Consider the following 24,519-nt stretch of genomic DNA (forward strand, 5'->3'; position numbering starts at 1 on the left):
ACCTTCTCAAAAGTTTTCCCTGATCTTCTTTCTTGTCTGAAGATGGTAAAGCTAAAGGATCACCAGAAGTTGTAAGGATGACGTTCCAGTAAAGACCTCAAGTTGAAGGAAAACAAGTGGGAATAGAACAAGCTTAGGAACATGAAGATTGAAGACAGAAGATGAAGATCAAGAAGTTCAAAGCGCAGCCAGACTGCTGGAGTCCATGGGTTTTCCCATGAGTTTTTGTTTTTTTTCTTTCGTACTCCATTGTAAGTTTGCTCTGTACCTCGACTGATGTCTCATCAGTCAGATGATTGAAATGAAAAGAACTTCATTTTGATCTCAACCTGAAGACAATAACTTTTTGTCCAGGCTCTGATTATGGTTTTATGTCTTTATCCTCGTTCCTATTTTGAACTCACTACTACAAAAATGCACATACATAACACCTCATACATAACGGTTTTTTCTAAAAACCGTTATGTATGATCGCATTTTTGGAAAAGATAACGGTTTTGACGAAAAACCGTTATCTATGTAGTGTTGTCTAAATGCTTAGATAACGGTTTGAGTTAAACCGTTAAGTTTGAGCGTTATCTATTAGTTACATACATAACGGTATTACAAAACCGTTAAGCCGACCGTTATCTATGATCATCTTTTTATAACGGTTATTCCGACGTTACGAAAAACGTTATATATGAGTATTATTTATAACGGTTTATTAAACCGTTATGTATAAGCGCTTTGAAAACTGTTATGTATAAACATTATTTTTTAATTTTTTTATTACTATATTATATTTAAAAATAAAAACTAAATTGATTATTCTATAATATGAATCTATTTGTAAATACTGACTTTAAAAAAATTAAAACTCATAATTATTTTTTTCATTAAGTATCAGATATATAAAATCTAAAAATATTTTTAAAAACCTAAATATCAAGAATTAATTAATAATTAATAATAAAAGTGAAACAAATGAAAAAAAAAATTGAGTAAACAAAGATTCACCCTATAACCTTTACGCAGCAAAAAGAAGAAACACACAACAGCGCCTAAGTCCCGCTCAAATTTTCACGCCTAAGTATCAATTCCCTCTAAACAGAAGAAAACACAGCAGCTTCGCACCGCCATCTACCGCCCCACCCGACCGTCGCGCCACCTGACGTCCCACCCCACCCCACCGTCTCTCCACCTACCGTCCTACCCCACCCCACCGTCGCACCACCGATCGTCCCACCCCACTATCGCACAACTGACGCCTCCGCCACCAAGCCCTCCGCAGCGCCGTCCTCTGACTCCCTCCGCAGCGCCGCCACCAAGCCCTCCGCCACCAAGCCCTCCGCAGCGCCGTCCTCTGACTCCCTCTGCTGTCGTCGACGACGAGGTCAGCGTTTCAGGTGAAATTTTTTACAATCCTCTCTGTGTCTCTGCATATTTCTCTTCTTACTTATTGTTTGGATATAGAGAGAGAAGGGCTTCGAAAGAGGAAGTAACTATATCAGCCACCACGAACAGAGTTGGGCGGAGGAATAACAGTGGTCGTCGGAAAAAGAAAAAACAGGTAATTCTTTAGAGCAATTTCTTGAATTTGAGCACCTTTTCTCTCTGTATCTGCGATTAATCATGAGGGTTTGAGGTGAAGAATTGATTTTTTGTTGGGAAAGGGCTCTGATTTGTGTTGAAAAGACTCATTTTTTACCTTTGATTTTGAGGGTTTTGCCTGTACTTGATAATGGGGGTTTTGCATGTACTTTGATTTTGAAGAATTGATTTTTGTTGGGTAAAGGATCTGAATTTCATTTTTTCTTTTTCACTTGCCAATTTGTACCGATTTAGCAGCCCCATAACTCGATTTTACACTCGCGTGTTGGGTTTTCACACCTTGTCCAACCGGACATTTACTGATTTGGTTTTAAGGACTTGTTTTCACTAATTGAAATCACCTTCGTGTCTCGAAGATACAACTATTGAACCACGAAAGAAGGTATAAATACATACTTGGATACGAATATGATTATTGACACAACAATTAATATACTTATTTGACAGATTGATGGTCTAACCATGTTATCTCTTTATTTGTGCTGTTTTTTTTCCTCAGTTCCAATTAAAATTTTGATACACTAAAACATTTTTTTTCCTATCATGGTTAGCTTCTTCGTGCATGATCATACTGGATTTAACTTAAACAAGAGTTTAGAGTTGAAAGTGTATGGTTGCCTTGTAGGGTAATCTGGATGATTTTTTCTTTCTCCTAACTCTTTGTTTTTGGCCCTTTGTTTACTGCATAATGATACTTTAAATTTGATTATGTAGGAAATATGTACTTGATAGTTTTTCATATATGAATCAAACTTTCCTCGATCTATATATAATTGGATCAAAACATGTTAACAGCAACGAGGCTAGCTTCGATAATCCGAGTCTTTTCAGCCATATGCTTTGCCATAACGTCAGCTCTTGCAGTATCTTTTTCGAAGATTAACTGTCAAGAAAAGTGTGGAAAAGTAACCATTCCCTATCCTTTTGTAATTGGTTCCAAATGCAGTGCAAATCCCTTTTTCACTGTCATCTGTCAAAATTCAACAATTCCTCCACGGCCGTTCTTGAGCAGCATCAATTTGGAGATATTAAATATTTCTTTGGATGGTGTAGTGATAGTAAATCTGCCTGTGTCGCCTATGAACTGCTCTGATGAGCCGAGAACAGAATTGATAAATTGATGATTACTCTGAGTACTTTAGTATTACTATTCTTAATGATTGTAATTTGAAGGAGTTGGTCTTATTTATAATATGTCAAGTAAGCATGATGTTTGCCGTATATTAGCCTCTCCTCATATTGAGATTTGGTGGTGTTTGAAGTCTGAATTTCACAGTATATTTGCTATAAATGAGGGTTACGAACACCTCCATATTGCAGAATCTAGAATTGCAAGTTCGTTTTTTTTTTCTTCTTTTTCTAATTGGTTGTTTCTCATCCTTGAGATTTGGGTGTACCCAACTTATCCCCTGTTTAGTTCTTTTTAGTTTTCTAATTGTCTAGTAGTATTTGTTAGAACCTCACATTTACAAGGATATGAGATTTTCAGTTACTCCATGACTTGAAGAATGACTCTATATTTTTTGAATTTAATTATTATTTTCATTTGTATTGTTTTAGGTTGGAAGGTAAACGGTGATAGAGAAATTGGCGCAGAGATTAGCTTGAAGGTTAGTTTTATATCCTCTTGCTTTTAGTTTTGCACCATGGCTCAACTGGCAGCCATGGTTATGTAAATATCATATATAGATAAGCATGTATCATAGATAAGCATGTATCTAGGTAGTCAATATGGAGAGTAGGTTGGGGAATGGCTTGTTCCATTCCATTTGTTGTTGTGGCGATGGCTTGGAGCCGATTATATGTGGTATGTGTGTTTGTGTTGTGTGTTTTGATGCTTACCATTTAGTTTAGTTTGAAGATTTATCATGAATCATGATCTTTTAATAGACTACAGTTTGTTGTCGAAGAAACTGACAGAACGAGCATGTAAGCCTAAGTCAATATTTTAGGGTAATGAGGCCTAGCTTTTGAAATGTTCATGAAATCTCTAGCTCAAAATCATAATAAAATATCTAAATCACAAGTTTATAAGTTTTACAATAATCAAAGTTTAAGTTGAAAAGAGTTAATGAGTTTATAGGTCTTAAATTTTGGAACTGAACCAAGAGAGGCTGAGAAAGCTGCTGTCAAAGCGAGGAGATGGACGGTGGCTTCTGCCCATTTCTCTTGACTTGTCATGCAAAGTTATATATACTTGAATATATAATAAAGATTAGGTGATGCATTTAATAACGGGATGTAATTTCTTTAAAATTTGTATATTTAGATGAAACTGGAAGATGATGTAGGACAATAAATAAATACATTGTCCATTTAATCGAAAAATGCGAAAAGCTCATTTAATATGCTCCAAAAAAACCAAATTTTGTCTGCAAAATAATGTAAGAAGCAGTAGCAAACGAAGCTAGATTAATATATAAGAAAAATCATAATCTTAATCTTAAGCTATAAATATAAATATAGTTATATATGAGTTGCAACCTCAAGTTTAAAAGCGATATTTTCTTCTGGCCTCCATGACCAGCACCCCTCCATATTGCTTGGCAGCCTCCATAAGTGGAAGTTAGTCATAGCAGAGCGCAATTGATTCATTCAATTGATTATACAAATAATGCATCATCTATGCTATTTTTATTTGATGTAAATGTTAACTTTATATAAATTTCCTTTGAAGTGCGCTAAGCATGGTCACTGCAAAAAATGGAAAGAAAATGAAAAAAGCAAATTGGGAAGTTATAAAGGTATGTATGCTTAAATTACTGATCAGTTTTGTGGCTTTATTCTGATAAGTCTACATGGAATTTTTGGTTGGATATCATTTAGGTAATAGTGGAGTAGGATTTGTTGTGATGCTCTACAAGAACTTGCTTAATAAATTGATTATTGCTATCTTCCAACTGTTCTTGTAATTTAGCAAAAGAGGTTCTAGAGAATTGCACTCCTGCTAAAATGTACATCACAAATTTCTCCTCAATTTATCAAAAAACAGGTACTTAGCGATATTAAATATCTTAAGTTCTTTTGATGGATAATGCTGGCTACTGTTATCTGTGGAAATTTAAATTCTTGTTCAATCCTCTGTTTGGCTTGGCAACGCAGCTTTATCTGGGGAAGCATATAACGCAGCCTTACCTATTTATTAATGTAATAATTGTAGGGCCCTACACAACCTGATGATAAGCAATGTGGCTACTTTGTGATGAGGTTTATGAGAGATATTATCGAAGGGTCTCAAAATACGGCAGCCTCAACTTTTCACTTGTCATCACTGGTATTGTTATATACATTATACTTTAATATTGTTTAACATAGTATTAGTAGTTATTGATAAAATATATTGGTGATTGTTTGTATTCGTAGTTTAAGGGTGTTACTACTTATTCTCAAAACCAACTGAACGAGGTTCGTGAAGAATGGGCAAGGTGTCTGATTAAGAATGCATTGGCTGGATAGGTATGTTTAAAGTTTAATAATTGATGCTCCTGTGAATTAGGCTAGTACAAGCTATAAGTTTGGTGTTTCTCCTATTTATGTTCTTAGTTTAGCTTTCATGTGCAGCTGTTTTTCATATATATACTATCTGTTTTATGCTACAGATGCTCCTACAGATGCTTTCCATGAAGTGAAATAGAGATATGGCAGGAGAAGTGATGTTTTGTAATCAATCTTTAGAATTAAGCACTACTAGCTAGAACTTATGTTTTTGTAAACTGTGATTGTACAAATATTTTGGATGAGTATATTTTGTCTGGTGATTGTACAAATATTTTGTGAAGTTATATGGTTGGATGGTGGTTACATATGATTGGTTGGTTTTTATTATTTTGTTGTTTTAGAATTAATTTTAATTGCAAATCAATTATAATTAAAAGCTGTCATTAGCATACATAACGAAAATTTTAAAATATATAACTGTTATGTATTAAAACATACATAACGTTAAAAAACGTTATCTAAACATCGATTTGATGTTATTATAACATTCAAAGATCACACAGATGAGTGTAATGTATATGAAGAAAACCGTTATGTAAAAATCAATAAATAACAAAGAAATACAAATTTAATTACGGATTAAACACGTAATTATAAATAAAAAACCGTTATGTATATATATAAAGATAACGGTTTAATATAACATGCATGACGGATTCTCACCGTTATGTAAAATGATTTAGATAACAGAATAACCTACGTTATTTATTACATAAAATCCGTTATGTATAAATGTATAGATAACGGATAAATATTAACTTTCATTACGATCAGAAACGTTATAAAAAATACTCATACATAACGGATTATTAAGCGTTATATATTTAATATCACCGTTATGTATAATGTAATAGATAACGGATATATCTCCGTTATGTATAAATTTCACATACATTACACCATTATACATTACAGATGTTTTTACACATACATAACGGATAAAATCCGTTAAGTATGAGCGCTTCTGGTGTAGTGACTGTTGTGTTCTTAACTCTGAAGTACAAGTTATTAGGTTCTATTGTTAAGGGGGAATTGTTTTCACCCTGTTTTAGAACTTGTGCTCTGAGTTCAGTCTTTGTTTTGTTTAGAAGTGCTGTAAGGTTTTGGCATCATCAAAAAGAGGAAACTGTTGGCAACCCCATGAAATATCAGGTTTTATTTTGATGATACCAAAATCCTTATGTTTAATTTGTAATAGACTAGAACTGTTTTGAACTCAAGTGTTAGAGTTCGTTTCTAGTATAGTTAGCAGTTCTAAACACTGAAGGACTGAATGACTGAAGACTGAAGATACCAACTGAAGTATCAGTTGAAGAATCAGTTCAGAACTGATTACTTAATGCGTGCTTCGAGGACTCAACAGACTGATACTAAAGTCAAGTATCAGTTAAACATTCTTCCTCGGACTGAACTTTCAACGTTCAAAGGAAGCCACGTGCTTATACAGTACAGCCGAATTAAATACAGAGATCTCAGGATCATCCCTCTCTGCAGAGGTCATTCCTATTTGGTGGCTACTTTATCAGAGACGTCACATCTCCTGTCCCTCAAGAGAGCCGTTTCCACCAAACAAGGAACCTCGAAGATTGAAGCCTCAGCCCAAATTCGAATTGCTCTCCAACGGAAGAAATCTTGAAGACGTTCTCCGCCAACGGATCAATTCAAGACTTCTCCAATAAACAGCGCTCGAGGTTCAACTTCAATCTTCACCGATTCAACGACTTAAGCTGAAGCTCTGCTGAAATTTCTACTCAGCCCAAAGCTTAATCTCTCCAAAGCTTGAATCGAAGAAGAGAATTCCAAAGCCAAAATCAGTGACTATTGATTACACACATTCTCTTAGACCTTAGGCATATATCTGTTTACCCAGAAGCCCAGGTCAAAACTTGCTCCAAAGAACTTGTTCTTTGAAGTCTAGTTGGCAAGTTTTTCAAACCTCCTTTCGTAAGAAAGAAACCGAGTGTTTGAGTGGAAAAGGAGTTCAGGAAGGTACTCTGACTCCGTGAGATCCTAGTGCAAGGTCGTGCTAGGAGTGAGAAATTCGACGTGAGTGAAGCGTGGGTACTTAAGTAAGTTAAATTCGGGTGCAGTGGCAAATTCTAAGGAACCCAGGACCCACAAGGCGACCACACACATAGAAAGAAAATACCACATCATACGAGAAATCGTAAACAGAGGAGATGTGCTGGTGGAGAAGATTGATACTTTGGAGAACTTAGTTGATCCTTTCACGAAGAGCTTGCCGCAAAAGGCCTACGAGAAGCATGCTCGAGGGATGGGATTGCGGTTGATGCCACCCACTTAGAGAAAACTTTCAGTATAAGTGGGAGAAGAAGTGAAGTGATTGTTGTAATAGCTAGTATCTAGACACATTGTATACTAAAAGTTTGCTTTAGTATAAGTGGGAGATTGTTGGATTTGTATACTGAAAGCAAGAACCTTTTATGCTTGTATACAATGATTCCTATGTTCACTGTTTTAATCTCCTATCTGATTGTGTTCATGATTGCATATGTATGTTCTTTATCTCTATATAAGTAGATTATATGGTGTGTTGTAGATCACAGAAGACCATATAATTGGAATAACCTTAAGAGATATAAAATGATCACAGCCGAAATAACTCTAGGACAAGTTATTGGTTTAGGATGCGGTATAGATGAAAGTAGTTTGTCTTGGCTACTTGTCTATACTGGTACGTCTGTCACGACCGGACTTAACTAAGGATAGGTAAGCCGGGAAACCGTGACTAGGGAAGGGAAATTAGGAGAGGGGACAGAAAGGGGTGATAAATAATTATAAATGAATTAAATTAAGATTTAGACATCATATGAGAATAAGTCACACATATATATAGATAATAACGAGTAATCGGTCATGAGTATCCGATTTAAGTGTTTATACAATAACTTGATTTTGACAATCCAACATAATAGGATAAACTGCATCATAACTGAGTGTTCGCAGCGGAAATAGAACGTGATACATGTATGAAGACATGTATCGCCAAGAGTTTATTTAGTAAATATGACAAAGCTCCGCACGACACCCCATCATCACTCATCACTGCTCAACCTGCACATTTAGAAATACATGCAGGGCTGAGTACAAAGTACTCAGTAGACATATGCCGAAAATCATATACATACATAATAAATGTAAATTGTCATGCCATTTCAATAGTATAACCAAGGGTTTTTTACTCAAAAAGGCCCTAAGCATACTAAATTCATTTGTGATTCTAAAGTTCGTCTGATCAGACTAAGTTCTTTTGTAATCTATCATATCTGAATCTGTATGCCGGAGAGGTGGCCACCTCTCACGGTCACTTGACCGGCCAACCCGCTAGATGACTCACGGTCACTGGTGTACACTAGCCAAGGCAGGATAGCTATCAACTGCTCAAGACCCGAATTCGATTACATGATAACTGGCAAAGCCATATCAGATAGATATCATACTGAAATTAAAACATTTTATGGCAAGACAATACTTGAAATAACTTTAATTTAAAGATTTTGTCATGAAATAACTTGCTTGAACGTAACAGTTAAACTCATTTGATATATATGAAAGTAATGCCTACCTGATTGCAGTGTTTTGCTACTTAAGACAATGATTCTCTTTCCTTAGCGCGATAGGTTACTCAGGCGCTTTTGTTTATTTGAACCTTTGATAACACGAAACATGTGTTCGAGTGAATAATAGGAAAGATAACAACAAATGCAGTGAATCACTATTCACTCATTTCTCTAACTACCCATATTTCCTTAAACGACTGTATCTAACTCATATACAATCGTTCTTCTTTTATCGAAATACTTCATGTACCTTTGAGGATGTAGGAAAGCCCATTTTATATTATTCCTTTATTTATCCATTATAAATAAAGAATAATTTATAAAATATTTTCCTTTTCCCCATTTAATAATGCCAATCAATATATAAATATTGCTACTATTAAAAGAACTAATAAGTCATTAATAAATTCTAAACATTAATTCCTGATGAAAATTTCATTGTGAGATTTTAGGAACATTTGTAAAAATATTTTAAAATAATAAAAGGAGTTAACTATAAAAAGAAATTTTCGAGAAGATCTAATAATTTTAATATTTTAACCATTTAATTAATAAATCTTTAATATTTCATTTATCAACTATTCCATCTAATATAATTTTACCAACAAGTTCTCATGAAATCTTTCTCAGAATATTTATATATCTCAATAGCTCATTTATAAACTAAAAGTGATATTTTATCAACAATAAAACTTTAAAATCCTTAATAGGAATTATTTTGAATCATTTCCATCTCAACAAAACTGTATATATTCAACTTCAACTAATAAACTGCTTTTACTCCGAACTCGTATGGAGTCCAATTTTATATCAATAGAAACCTCTTTGAGTCTAGTTTAATTTAAAAAAAAGTATGTTGAAAAACTCCAAGTAGTTTAAGAGATATAGCGATTTTCCCATCGCCTACCAGATTCGGCAGTTTCTGCCAACTGAAAGTCCAGATTTTTGAAAAATAGCAAACGTTACCTGAATGAGCTCAAATTTTATACATAGATAGCTAACACATATATCTTCATAGAATAAAAATTTGAGAGCTAAATATCAACATATGGTTACTGAAATAATTAACCTAATCATCTGCCTCACAACAGTTTTAGCAGATACGGGCAGTAGACTTCTCGAATTTTAAAAGGGTAGTAAACGAAGTTCAAATGATATGAAACTTTGTACGAATATTTATCACACTCCCATCTATACCCCAGAAATTTCTAATAATATAATAGAAACGGGAATGCATCGAAATAAGGGCGTCAACTTACCCTTGTCCAAGTGAGCACTAATGGAAGTTGTTCGCCGGGGTTTTTTTTCTGGTCGTCGTTCCGCGATGGGGTTTAGCCGCGAAGGTCTACGACTTAGTTTTCCTCGTGCGAGATAGATCAGGCTACACAACGGTGGTTTCTCGATCCTTTTTCGTCGTAAGGATAGTGAGAAACGAAGGCCGTAAGTTGGCCGGTGGCTAAGTCGGGAATTCGACGTTGGCCTCCGAAGGATATTGTGGCCTTTGGTCGGGAAAATATAGAGAAGGTTTCGGCCTTTCGATTGTTGGGTTTGGTAGCCTAAAGATGGAGGAACGAGTACACGTTCTCGGTTCAGAGCCTAGTGGCCGGTCGACGAAGAAATGGCCCGGCGAAGGGAGCTCACTTGAGCTCTTGCAAGTAAAAGAAACAAATCTCCTAAACTCTCTCTTGCTCGCTGCACTTCTTCCTTCTGCAGAACTCTCCTCAATTTATAGAGGAGTTTCTGCAGACAACAGAATCAAAATGGTGGAAATTTTGGTACCTGGAGTTGCAACTTTTGAAGATTTGATCGTTGAAAATTTACATCCTTTGACAATTGTGATCTTACCGTGAAATTTCTTTCTCGGCGTGCTGAAGCTTTTGAAAATTGTGGATATTGGCGTGATTTTCTTCTCCTACAGGAGACTTTGGGGTGTGATGGAGTTCAGATATACTATCTGCAATCTTTACAATCTCCTTCTGCAGTAATGGTGTATTGGAGGGGAAGATGAATAGTATAGGGAATAGTGTAGGGAATAGTGTAGGAAATAGTGTAGGAAATAGTGTAGGAATTGATGTGTTGGATGAAAAATCGAGACATACGTGTAGTGCCGTGATCTAGTTTCTCCTAGTTCCTGTAATAATTCTCCAATTCTCGTTTAATAAATACTCGTCGTATTTATATAAATTAAATCCTCAATCTTGAGATTTAATACGTGAAAGTCGGAATTAATTCGCGACTTAATACCTTAACTCATATAATGCGAAATAATAAAATTATTATGCATATGATCTCAAGTTATAATTCTAGCAATTTGATTTAAATAACACGATTTATAAAATCGGTTATAAATCTAAATTTTCTAATAATATTGATTAAATCAATAAACTGGTAAAACAAAGTCTCAAACGTATAGTTAAACCAATAAATTTAATTATTGGTTTCATTCATGACTGAATATTAAATCGCAGTTCTGTATCTCTTATACAGACTTTTGCTGAAATAATATTATCTGAACAAAATAATCACCATAAATAATTAAAAGAATTTTATAACTAATGCACATATTTAATCTAATATGTATTTAAAAGAGCGGGGCATCACATACTACCCCCCTTAAAATAAATTTCGTCCCGAAATTTGCATACCTTCGTTAAACAACTCTGGATATTTTTCTTTCATCTTGTCTTCGAGCTCCCACGTAGCTTCTTCTTGTCCATGGTGCCTCCAAAGAACTTTCACTGAGGTGATTGATTTATTTCGGAGTTGTTGCACCTTTTTATCTAAAATCGCTTCGGGTCTTTCTTCATAGCTCAGGTCTGGATTAAGGATCATCTCATTTTGGTGTATCACGTGCCTTGGATCGAAAACGTACTTCCTAAGTTGTGATACGTGGAAAACATTATGGACATTTCCTAGGCTTGGCGGTAATGCCAGCCTGTAAGCCACTGGGCCTATTCTTTCTAGGATCTCATAGGGTCCTATAAATCGGGGTCTAAGTTTCCCTTTAACTCCGAACCTAATGATCCCTTTTGATGGAGAAACTTTCAGAAAGACTTTTTCTCCATTCTCAAATTGTAAGTCAGTTCGGCGTTTATCAGCATATGACTTTTGTCTATCCTGGGCCTCCTTAATCCTCTGTCGGATTTGGCGAACGATTTCAATCATTTCACCTATTGTGTCTGGCCCTAGGATTTTTCTCTCGCCCACTTCATCCCAATAAAGTGGCGATCTACACTTTCTCCCATACAGTGCTTCGTAGGGTGCCATAGCGATAGTCGCTTGGTGACTATTATTATATGCAAACTCGATGAGTGGCAAAATGTGCTCCCAGTTTTCACCCTGGTCTAGCACTACTGTCCTCAGCATATCCTCCAATGTTTGAATCGTTCTTTCAGACTGACCATCTGTCTGTGGGTGAAAAGCTGTACTAAAATTCAATCTTGTGCCCAGTTCTTTTTGTAAACTGATCCAGAATCTGGATGTGAACTTGGAATCTCTGTCCGATGTAATTGACTTTGGCACTCCGTGCAAACGCACAATTTCTCTAACATAAAGTTGAGCTAACTTGTCGGATCCATGGGTGATTGGGATTGGTATAAAGTGCGCACACTTCGTAAGTCTGTCCACAATGACCCATATAACCGTGTTACCTCGCTTGGATCTTGGCAATCCTGTGACGAAGTCCATTGCTATATCATCCCATTTCCATTCTGGTATCTCCAAGGGTTGTAGTTCCCCGTAAGGCCTTTGGTGTAAGGCTTTCACTTGCTGGCAAGCAAGACATCGTTCAACAAACGAGGCTACATCTCGTTTCATTCCTTCCCACCAGAAATTCTCTTTTAGATCTTGATACATCTTAGTACTTCCCGGGTGGGCAGTATAAGGGGTATCATGGGCTTCGCTCAAGATTTTATTCTTAAGTTCTTCATCTTGAGGAATGCATATCCTTCCTTCAAAGAGTATGGCATTGTCTGGTGCTTCTTGGAAATCTTTGAGATCTCCTAATCTTATCTTTTCCCGTAATTTTTCCATCTTCTCATCCTTTCTTTGTGCTTCTACCACCATTTTTCTTAAACTAGATATTGTCTCAACAACGCCTGCTATAGTTCCAGGTGGTTTAATCACTTCTATCTTCATCTTGTCAAATTCTTTTATAAGCTCAACTTCTCTCGTGAGAAGATGTCCTAATTTTGACGAGACTTTTCGGCTTAATGCGTCGGCTACTACATTAGCCTTGCCTGGGTGGTAGTTAATACCACAGTCATAGTCCTTTACTAATTCGAGCCATCTCCTTTGTCTCATGTTTAGATCTTTTTGCTCGAAAAAGTACTTCAGACTTTTGTGATCAGTAAAAATCTCACACCTAACTCCATATAGGTGATGTCTCCAGATTTTTAATGCATGTACTACTGCAGCTAGTTCCAGATCATGAGTCGGATAATTCAACTCATGAGGTCTAAGTTGTCGTGATGCATATGCTATTACCTTGCCATCTTGCATCAACACGCAACCTAGTCCATTTTTGGACGCATCCGTGTAGATTACATATTCTTTGTCTGGTTCGGGGACTGCTAAAACCGGCGCAGTAGTTAGCATCTTCTTGAGTTTTTGGAAACTCTCCTCACACTCGTCCGTCCAAGTATACTTGATCCCCTTCTTGAGCAGTTGCGTCATTGGCCTTGCTATTTTCGAAAATCCTTCAATAAACCTTCGATAATAGCCAGCCAATCCTAAGAAACTCCTGATCTCGTTTGGATTTGTTGGCGACTTCCATTCTTGTACTGCTTCCACTTTGGCAGGATCTACCTTGATTCCTTCTGATGATACGATGTGTCCTAAAAATGTGACTTCTTTCAGCCAAAACTCGCATTTGCTGAATTTGGCGTAGAGTCGTTCATTCCTTAGCGTTTGTAGAGTGGTCCTCAAATGCTCTTTATGTTCTTCTTCATTTTTGGAGTAGATGAGGACGTCATCTATGAACACTAAGACGAACTTGTCCAAGTAGGGGTGAAAAACCCTATTCATGAGATCCATGAATACAGCTGGTGCATTTGTTAGCCCGAATGGCATAACTACGAACTCGTAGTGGCCATACCTTGTTCGAAAAGCTGTTTTGGGTATATCTTCTTGTCTGACCTTCAGTTGATGATAGCCAGATCTCAAGTCGATTTTTGAAAATACACTCGCACCCCTAACTTGGTCAAACAAATCCTCTATCCTTGGCAAAGGATATTTGTTCTTGAGTGTTAGCTTGTTCAGCTCTCTATAGTCAATGCACATTCTCAAGGTGCCATCTTTCTTTTTGACAAACAAAACTGGTGCTCCCCATGGGGATACACTAGGTCTGATGAAACCTAGGTCCAGTAGTTCCTGCAATTGAATTTTTAGTTCCTCCAATTCTTTTGGAGCCATCCTATACGGTGCCTTTGATACTGGCGCCGCTCCCGGTTCTAAGTCTATGGTAAATTCCACTTGCCTATTAGGTGGCAATCCTGGCAAGTCTTCTGGAAACACATCACGGAATTCTCGTACGATATCCACATCTTCAATTGCTCTTTTTGTCTCAGCTTTCCCGTTTAGGTACACGAGGAATGCCTGAGAGTCCTTCTTATTCATCATCTTTCTTGCTTGTAGGGTGGATATAATTGGTATTCTCCTACCCATTCTTGTCCCGTGAAATTCCCAAGCATTTTTTTCTGGAAATTTGAAAGAGATCTTCCGCTCCTTGCATAAGATTGTAGCGTAGTTTTCAGCTAGCCAATCCATTCCTAGGATTATATCAACGTCTGACATCGGTATAACATATACGTTGTTTGCTATGACCTCTAGTGATCCTATGTTCAATTCTAAGTTCGAGCAAACATGCGTTACTGTCATTGTTTCTCCTATTGGTGAAGAGATACTCATGTCCTGATTAGATCTTTCTATTTTGAGTCCTAGGGTGTCCACACATGCACTTGCAATGAAAGAATGTGAAGCACCCGTATCAAACAGAAGTACAACAGGTGTGTTGAGTAGCATGCCCATACCTGCCAGGTTTCCCTGGTTTTTCTCGGGCTGGTTCTGTTTGATAGCATAGGCTCTTGCGTGATACGGTTGCATCTTTTGTTGCTGCTGACGTGGCTGTGGTTGTGGCAGCTGTGGTTGATGTGATTGTTGAGGCTGCGGCAATTGCAGATGACGTGGCTGGGGTAGCGCTTGGATAGCTCTCAGATGTGGGGCTTGGAATGGTGGGTTTGGCCTTAAGCTCATCCCGTGTTGCTTATTTGGGCAACGATTTGCATAATGCCCCTTCTGGTTACAGATGTAACAACTATCACTGCCAGCCTTGCAGATTCCACCATGGTTTTTGTTGCACTTTGGGCAGGGTGAAGTTTTCTGTTGGTTGTTCCCCGCCTGATTAGGAGCAACTTGCCTTCCAAAGCCCTGTTGCTGGGGTGGTTGTCCCTGCCATGGTTTCTTCTCAGTTTGGCCATTGTAATTGCCTTCCCATTTTCGTTTCCCTTTGTAGTTCTGGGATTGGGCTTGTGGGGGTGGTGGCATAGGTGTTGCCACTGGTCTTTCCCATGGCATTGCTGCCTCAATGTCTAGAGCTCTACTGAGGGATTCAGTATACGACAACCCTCCATGACTAGCCAAAGCCATCCTGATTTCATGCCTCAGACCGGCACAAAATTTTTCAGCTATTTTCTCATCTGTATCAACTAGTTCTGGGGCATATCTGGACATGTCGCAAAACATCCTATCATACTGTGTAACCGTCATCCTCCCTTGTTTCAGGTTATAGAATTCCATCTCTTTCTTCTTTCGGTAACTTTTGGGTATATATTTATCATATATCCCAATCTTGAACTGCTCCCAGGTGAGGTTTTCTAGTTGATCAGCTGTCATTGTCTTCATTCTGGCTTCCCACCAGAAGTCAGCCGATCCCGTCAGTTGGAAAGATACACAGGTTAAACGTTCCTGGTCGGTGCAGCGCAGAAAGTTGAAGATGCGTTCGATTGCACGCACCCAAGTTTCAGCCTCAGCTGGATCTCCTGTACCGCTGAATACAGGTGGGTTTTGACGTAAAAACAATTCCTCTATTCTACGTTCTGGCCGTATTGGTTGTGGAGCTATTTCTGGTTCTGGCCCTGGTTCTGGACCTCTTTCATCATTTTGTGGGATTCTTCTCCCACCTCTTGGACGTCCTCTCTTTGGTGGCATTCTGATAAGTCAATATAATATGTTTATTAGTACATGGTAGATGTATTCTAACACTCGTTCATTGCTTCTTCAATTCCTTGTACTAGCTATATCGTATGCAAAACTTTTAAATCAACGAAATATAATAAGTACTTAACACACGAATTTACTGAAGGCGTGAATTTATATATAAGTACTTAAAGATTCTGCCTCCTAGAGGCCTCTTCGAATAATATGGAGTTATAGAACGGTCCATAGGTAGTTACCGTTCCTGTAGTAACAACTTCCTAGATAGATGAATATTACAACCCACGAGTTCGAGATACATCATACAAGCAAATACAACTGCCCTAGACTATCGATCCATGGGAGCTAGCAGACTTGCTCTTCTCCGGATCCTCTTCTGGGTCTTCCTCCGGATCCTCTTCTGGGTCTTCCTCCGGATCCTCTTCGGAGTCGATATCCAGGTAGTAGTCCTCTGTTTCCTCACCCTCTGCCCCGAGCTGAACACGACCACCGAGAAGTCGAATTTTCACCACATCCTTGCAGGGCGTTCCTGCATCGGAGGTCGTAGCACCCTTCTTAAGGGAAAAAGGCTGAGCAGGTAGTGGCTTCCAACTCGCCTTGCCTGGAGTTTTCTTCCTACTTCCCCCAGTGTCATCGTGGGCTGGAGCTTTCCCCTTTTCAGCAGTCTTGAGTGCCTGGCGCAAGATCTCACCTTCATCGTTGTCAGTGCATGCCAGGGCTTTGCCCTTATCAATAAGTTCGCGTGCTTGACGCAAGACTTCTTCTAATTGTTTCATGGCCGCACTGTAAATGGGGTCCTCTTCCCCTGGTGGAGGTGGCTGTATCGGGGGTGTACCGACTGGTGATTGGGGTGGTGGAGTCTCTTTCCTTTGGGTTTTTGGACGTGATGTCCCGGCCTCGAAGTCGTTTCGGCATCGACGACCGAGAACAGACAGTTGTGGGGAAACACTCTGCACTGGGATGGGTGGATCTGCTGTTATAGGAGCCTGAGTAGGCATAAGTGGGGTCCTTTCTTCCGGACGAACTCCAACAGGAGCAAGGTCTCCTGGCCTCATATATGGTCCCCTGAATGCTCTGCCAAAGGCATCATAGGTGTAGTGAATTGCTGCGATGAACCGTGGAAAATCGCCTTCTGGATCAAACGACTCTTCTGCAGTGTGTACGTAGTCACCTGCGAGCTCTGTAGCCCATCCCTGCCAGTCTGGTGGAAGTAATAAGATCAAGCGCATGATCCCGTCATAACCAGTGGCTCCATGGGGATGTGCAGCTTTCCACAGTCGATAATAATGGGCGAGGAACTCTCCTAGGTCATCTCTCCAACAACGTGTGTAGGTTCGGTATTCCCTGAGGATACTTTCAGGACTTGGTCGCCTCGTCATTTGCTTTCTAGCGGTGCGTCGTGTTCTTGCCATCTTTGAAAGAATGACGTTCTATAATTAAACTCATAATAAGTTATTATAGCAGTAGGTTTCTAATTACTCTCATGTATTAACAACACAAGTCGTGATCATATCATAAGTAATATTGGTCTTAATCTCTGACTTATGCATAATTAATAATTCTCAAGTCCTAGATCGTGCAGTCATAATCCCAATACTTACATATGTATTGAAATTTTAAGGGTTGAAAGAGATTCAACTCATTGCACAAATAGGTAAATCATTCAATGCACTTTTGTCACTACGAGCTATATAATAAATAATTTATTGGGTAAGGCAATAGTTGATATGTTTGAACAATTCGAACTATGCCCGTATCATCATGAGTGACACGCTCCGTCATGTCTCTATCTTTATACATCCTCGAGTGACGCCTGATTTTCTTTCTTCTATTGTGCTTTTCATTTCAACTGTAATGAATGATAACTAAACTCATGTATATGTTTTGCTTCTATGTTCTTTGTAAGAGTGATCAAACATTTCTAACGCATCTAAGTTCATCAAGGAATCTACTCAATCATATAGCATGAGATTTAAGCACTTGTACAAACATTTGAAAATACAACTTTCTCAACATTTAATAAATATTTACCTCTGTTTCTCTGTTGAGCAGGATGTTGTGATGAGGTGCTGAGCTTTTGTCAACTGACCTTTCTAACACTAGTATTCAGTAAAGAATAAATTTTGGGATAACTCTTGGGTTCAGAGCAAACGAACTGCTCTGATACCATTCTGTCACGACCGGACTTAACTAAGGATAGGTAAGCCGGGAAACCGTGACTAGGGAAGGGAAATTAGGAGAGGGGACAGAAAGGGGTGATAAATAATTATAAATGAATTAAATTAAGATTTAGACATCATATGAGAATAAGTCACACATATATATAGATAATAACGAGTAATCGGTCATGAGTATCCGATTTAAGTGTTTATACAATAACTTGATTTGACAATCCAACATAATAGGATAAACTGCATCATAACTGAGTGTTCGCAGCGGAAATAGAACGTGATACATGTATGAAGACATGTATCGCCAAGAGTTTATTTAGTAAATATGACAAAGCTCCGCTACGACACCCCATCATCACTCATCACTGCTCAACCTGCACATTTAGAAATACATGCAGGGCTGAGTACAAAGTACTCAGTAGACATATGCCGAAAATCATATACATACATAATAAATGTAAATTGTCATGCCATTTCAATAGTATAACCAAGGGTTTTTTACTTCAAAAAGGCCCTAAGCATACTAAATTCATTTGTGATTCTAAAGTTCGTCTGATCAGACTAAGTTCTTTTGTAATCTATCATATCTGAATCTGTATGCCGGAGAGGTGGCCACCTCTCACGGTCACTTGACCGGCCAACCCGCTAGATGACTCACGGTCACTGGTGTACACTAGCCAAGGCAGGATAGCTATCAACTGCTCAAGACCCGAATTCGATTACATGATAACTGGCAAAGCCATATCAGATAGATATCATACTGAAATTAAAACATTTTATGGCAAGACAATACTTGAAATAACTTAACTTAAAGATTTTGTCATGAAATAACTTGCTTGAATGTAACAGTTTAAGCTCATTTGATATATACTGAAAGTAATGCCTACCTGATTGCAGTGTTTTGCTACTTAAGACAATGATTCTCTTTCCTTAGCGCGATAGGTTACTCAGGCGCTTTTGTTTATTTGAACCTTTGATAACACGAAACATGTGTTCGAGTGAATAATAGAAAGATAACAACAAATGCAGTGAATCACTATTCACTCATTTCTCTAACTACCCATATTTCCTTAAACGACTGTATCTAACTCATATACAATCGTTCTTCTTTTATCGAAATACTTCATGTACCTTTGAGGATGTAGGAAAGCCCATTTTATATTATTCCTTTATTTATCCATTATAAATAAAGAATAATTTATAAAATATTTTCCTTTTCCCCATTTAATAATGCCAATCAATATATAATATTGCTACTATTAAAAGAACTAATAAGTCATTAATAAATTCTAAATATTAATTCCTGATGAAAATTTCATTGTGAGATTTTAGGAACATTTGTAAAAATATTTTAAAATAATAATAGGAGTTAACTATAAAAGAAATTTTCGAGAAGATCTAATAATTTTAATATTTTAACCATTTAATTAATAAATCTTTAATATTTCATTTATCAACTATTCCATCTAATATAATTTTACCAACAAGTTCTCATGAAATCTTTCTCAGAATATTTATATATCTCAATAGCTCATTTATAAACTAAAAGTGATATTTTATCAACAATAAAACTTTAAAATCCTTAATAGGAATTATTTTGAATCATTTCCATCTCAACAAAACTGTATATATTCAACTTCAACTAATAAACTGCTTTTACTCCGAACTCGTATGGAGTCCAATTTTATATCAATAGAAACCTCTTTGAGTCTAGTTTAATTTAAAAAAACGTATGTTGAAAAACTCCAAGTAGTTTAAGAGATATAGCGATTTTCCCATCGCCTACCAGATTCGGCAGTTTCTGCCAACTGAAAGTCCAGATTTTTGAAAAATAGCAAACGTTACCTGAATGAGCTCAAATTTTATACATAGATAGCTAACACATATATCTTCATAGAATAAAAATTTGAGAGCTAAATATCAACATATGGTTACTGAAATAATTAACCTAATCATCTGCCTCACAACAGTTTTAGCAGATACGGGCAGTAGACTTCTCGAATTTTAAAAGGGTAGTAAACGAAGTTCAAATGATATGAAACTTTGTACGAATATTTATCACACTCCCATCTATACCCCAGAAATTTCTCATAATATAATAGAAACGGGAATGCATCGAAATAAGGGCGTCAACTTACCCTTGTCCAAGTGAGCACTAATGGAAGTTGTTTGCCGGGGTTTTTTTTCTGGTCGTCGTTCCGCGATGGGGTTTAGCCGCGAAGGTCTACGACTTAGTTTTCCTCGTGCGAGATAGATCAGGCTACACAACGGTGGTTTCTCGATCCTTTTTCGTCGTAAGGATAGTGAGAAACGAAGGCCGTAAGTTGGCCGGTGGCTAAGTCGGGAATTCGACGTTGGCCTCCGAAGGATATTGTGGCCTTTGGTCGGGAAAATATAGAGAAGGTTTCGGCCTTTCGATTGTTGGGTTTGGTAGCCTAAAGATGGAGGAACGAGTACACGTTCTCGGTTCAGAGCCTAGTGGCCGGTCGACGAAGAAATGGCCCGGCGAAGGGAGCTCACTTGAGCTCTTGCAAGTAAAAAAAAAACAAATCTCAAACTCTCTCTTGCTCGCTGCACTTCTTCCTTCTGCAGAACTCTCCTCAATTTATAGAGGAGTTTCTGCAGACAACAGAATCAAAATGGTGGAAATTTTGGTACCTGGAGTTGCAACTTTTGAAGATTTGATCGTTGAAATTTACATCCTTTGACAATTGTGATCTTACCGTGAAATTTCTTTCTCGGCGTGCTGAAGCTTTTGAAAATTGTGGATATTGGCGTGATTTTCTTCTCCTACAGGAGACTTTGGGGTGTGATGGAGTTCAGATATACTACAGGAAGAAATCTGCAATCTTTACAATCTCCTTCTGCAGTAATGGTGTATTGGAGGGGAAGATGAATAGTATAGGGAATAGTGTAGGGAATAGTGTAGGGAATAGTGTAGGAAATAGTGTAGGAATTGATGTGTTGGATGAAAAATCGAGACATACGTGTAGTGCCGTGATCTAGTTTCTCCTAGTTCCTGTAATAATTCTCCAATTCTCGTTTAATAAATACTCGTCGTATTTATATAAATTAAATCCTCAATCTTGAGATTTAATACGTGAAAGTCGGAATTAATTCGCGACTTAATACCTTAACTCATATAATGCGAAATAATAAAATTATTATGCATATGATCTCAAGTTATAATTCTAGCAATTTGATTTAAATAACACGATTTATAAAATCGGTTATAAATCTAAATTTTCTAATAATATTGATTAAATCAATAAACTGGTAAAACAAAGTCTCAAACGTATAGTTAAACCAATAAATTTAATTATTGGTTTCATTCATGACTGAATATTAAATCGCAGCTCTGTATCTCTTATACAGACTTTTGCTGAAATAATATTATCTGAACAAAATAATCACCATAAATAATTAAAAGAATTTTATAACTAATGCACATATTTAATCTAATATGTATTTAAAAGAGCGGGGCATCACAAATGCTCTCATTGAGGAATTCAATTTGGTGGGTCATAAGTGGTTTGATGAAATGTTTCGTTTAAGAAGCTTTTGGGTTCCTGCATTCTTTCGTGATTTGCACATGAGTGCTTTGTTCATAACAACTTCGATGTCTGAAAGTGAGAATAGCTTCTTCAAACGTCACTTAAATAAGCATGCAAGTTTAAGTGAGCTGTATGTGTTGTTTGAGACGGCTATTGAAACTCAACGTCATGATCATGATGCATTAACTTTGGCTGATGAGACATCTTTCCCTGAGTTAATTACAATATTGGATATTGAGAAGCATGCTGCTACTGTGTATACTAATACTATTTTCCTAGAGGTTCAAAAAGAAATCCAATATGCATCTGCATTTTGTACTATACCTAAATGCATAGATGACACTGAGGGACACATATATGATGTGGATGAAGATGCAGAAGGTATTTTTAAGGTACACCACAATATTGTTGATGATTACTTGTCGTGCTCATGCAAGTTCTTTGTTAGAAATGGCTTGTTGTGTAAACATATGATTGCAGTTGCACGCAATTTGAAGCTGAAAACAATACCGGAAAAATACATTGTTTACAGATGGACAAGGAATGCATCGTCAATTTTCAAACAGGTAGGCCAAAATCGGTTTGGTTCATCAACTAATAATTGTGAAGCAAATACGGATGGTTTGGTTTCTTTGGCTTTGAATTGCATTGGACTTGTGGATGGTAATGTTGAAGCGATTCAATCTTTGAGGAAGATGTTGCAAGATTTTTTAGATGAACAATCCAAAAAATCATGTAATGCATCTTCATCTTCTTTTAAAGAAAGATTGATTGAGAATTTCTATGGTTCATCATTGCCGTCTGTTGTTACTGTGTTCCCTCCGGATGTTGCAAAAACTAAAGGAAGTTGTAGTAGGAAGAAATCCCGCTTAGAAGCAGAAGCGAAGCGTGCACAGAAGCCTAAGAGACTATGCAAGAAGTGCAATACATTGGGGTATCATGATTCAAGGAATTGTGATAAAGTTAATGCGAAGAACAAAAATGTCAGTGACAGTGATATTTGAAATGGTTTTTAAATTAGATTAGATTCATGTTTTTCGTTTAATTTGTTTCCGAGGTTTTGTTTGAATTGTGAATACTAAGATTTTTATTATTCATTTTTAAATTGGGTTTTTTCAATATGCATGTCAATTGATGCATGAATATGCACAGATATATGAGTGTATTGCATGGATATTTGTTATTTGATGCTTGATAGCCAAATTTATTACGCTTTTTTTGGTTTGGTATTATTTTGCATCTTATGTTATAATTGGTGCATGGATATTCAATTTTGATGCATATTTGCTAAAATTATTCATTTTTTCGGTTATTTTTATTATATTTCATGGATGATGGTGGTCGTTGTATAGGTTCCGCCGGTTCTAATTGGTTCTAATAAATTGATGAGTAGAAATAATGAAATAAATGAATATGCACAGATATATGAGTGTATTGCATTGATGTTTATTATTTGATGATTGAAATAAAAAAATATTATGCGTTTTTTTTTGGTAATATTTTGCATCTAAGGTGATATTTGGTGCATGGATGTTGAATGTTTATGCATATTTGTCAAAATTATTCATTTTTTCTTTTATTTTTATTATATTGCATGGATGATTGTGGTTGTTGCATATATATACTTGGGTTCTAATAAATTGATGAGTAGAAAGAATGAAATGAATAAATGAAACTAGTATTATAGTTAATGGAAAACGTGCAATTATTGATACAACTTCTAAAAAGTGCATACTATTAGTCAATCACATTGAGTAGGAAAATATAGTTTGTCGATAATGATTTAAAGTATCATTAATTATTTAATCTCTTAGGCTAGAATTCTCCTTGATTTTATATTCATCATATGCAAATAAAAACCAACAATGCACTACAAACGTGAAAACAAGACGTAAAACAAGTTGTGCTTGATAAACAAATTCAAAAATAGTTCTAAATGATAATAAAATTGTTTAACCCCTTGTACATCATATGTAATCATATGATGGAAGAAAATTTGTTTCAACATAGTGTATTATTCAAACCATAAGTCATCCAAATATCTTTTCCATCTTCTCATCTGGAACGGACAAGAAATTTTGATAATATGTAGATGCACCCCTCATTACATCATCCTTGACGTAGTTATTTGTCCATCCAATCATAGTTGCACAGTATCTTGTACGAAGCCTAATCAAATGCCTTTCTGGATTTGTGGGAAGTCCACATACCCAATTGCACGGTGTCTCTCCCATATAAGTTTCAATGTGGCGCATGAGATATATACCGCTGGCTTCCATGCAACTTTTGTTACCCCACTTTATATGGACAACAAATTTCTTTGCCTTCAACATCTTTATTTTTTTAATTGGATCTCCATGTAGGTGCAAGTATTCTCCAAGTACATTTGCCTACATAATTAAACAACCAAAATTATATACCATACCAGGTCAGCAATAACCATCCAATAATTACCTTTATCAATTAAAATTATATAACATACCAGGTGATCGATAATAACGCCATATTTTTCAAGGAGACAATCTTCCTTTAACACATTCGTGCTATCAAAAACAAGTATTCGCCCTCTCTTCACATCGAATGTTAGTGCATAGAATTTCATTCCGTCGTACACAGGGAATACAAACTGTATTTACATATTTAAACAAACACAACCACAACTGTTAATTAAACGTATATATAACATCTACTAAATAGTGAAAATGAGTTGATGAAACGTACAAGATCTACTCTCGATATTGAAGTATGGTCATACTGTGACAGCTCCGATGACATTGTCTCAAAGAAAAATTCTGACCTCTTATTTTGTGGATGTGCATGAACAAACAGGGTTTCCTACAATATTATATAAATACATATTTAAATTTGTATTTAATAAGATTCATACTATAAGAAATTTTAAATCAACTA

The 24,519-nt window shown here is 36.7% G+C and overlaps 2 protein-coding genes and 1 long non-coding RNA gene across 4 annotated transcripts; 2 read left to right on the forward strand and 1 right to left on the reverse strand.

The window, feature by feature from the left end:
• Positions 1-401: 401 nt before the first annotated feature.
• LOC130996605 (uncharacterized) lies at positions 402-5,398 on the forward strand. 2 transcript variants are annotated; one of them, XR_009092692.1, is made up of 6 exons: positions 402-1,388; positions 1,456-1,552; positions 3,154-3,203; positions 4,754-4,867; positions 4,957-5,049; positions 5,193-5,398. It is a non-coding gene; the product is annotated as an uncharacterized LOC130996605 (long non-coding RNA). The 2 variants fall into 2 exon arrangements; XR_009092693.1 differs by having other exon boundaries at positions 402-1,375.
• Positions 5,399-21,674: 16,276 nt separating this feature from the next.
• Positions 21,675-22,613, forward strand: LOC130998427 (protein FAR1-RELATED SEQUENCE 5-like). Its single transcript, XM_057923842.1, has one exon. The coding sequence runs from the start codon at positions 21,675-21,677 to the stop codon at positions 22,611-22,613; it is 939 nt and encodes a 312-aa protein (XP_057779825.1).
• Positions 22,614-23,572: 959 nt separating this feature from the next.
• LOC130996606 (uncharacterized) lies at positions 23,573-24,400 on the reverse strand. The gene is made up of 3 exons (XM_057921901.1): positions 24,331-24,400; positions 24,092-24,235; positions 23,573-23,999 (listed from the first exon to the last, which is right to left on the reverse strand). Exons 1-3 carry the CDS (start codon positions 24,382-24,384, stop codon positions 23,640-23,642), a joined length of 558 nt encoding a protein of 185 aa, XP_057777884.1. The 5' UTR covers positions 24,385-24,400; the 3' UTR covers positions 23,573-23,639.
• Between the last annotated feature and the right edge of the window lie 119 nt (positions 24,401-24,519).

This window comes from Salvia miltiorrhiza, chromosome 8 (genome assembly GCF_028751815.1).
Source record: "Salvia miltiorrhiza cultivar Shanhuang (shh) chromosome 8, IMPLAD_Smil_shh, whole genome shotgun sequence".
Classification (NCBI taxonomy): Eukaryota; Viridiplantae; Streptophyta; class Magnoliopsida; order Lamiales; family Lamiaceae; genus Salvia; species Salvia miltiorrhiza.

Bases quoted from the DNA above. Each gene is read 5' to 3' on its own strand.
- LOC130996606 (XM_057921901.1), bottom strand. From the start codon at position 24,384: ATGTCATCGGAGCTGTCACAGTATGACCATACTTCAATATCGAGAGTA. The intron at 24,236-24,330 runs GTACGTTTCATC...ATGTAAATACAG, and splicing joins CAATATCGAGAGTAGATCTT to TTTGTATTCCCTGTGTACGA. The intron at 24,000-24,091 runs GTATGTTATATA...TTAATTATGTAG, and splicing joins GCGTTATTATCGATCACCTG to GCAAATGTACTTGGAGAATA.
- LOC130998427 (XM_057923842.1), top strand. From the start codon at position 21,675: ATGTCTGAAAGTGAGAATAGCTTCTTCAAACGTCACTTAAATAAGCAT.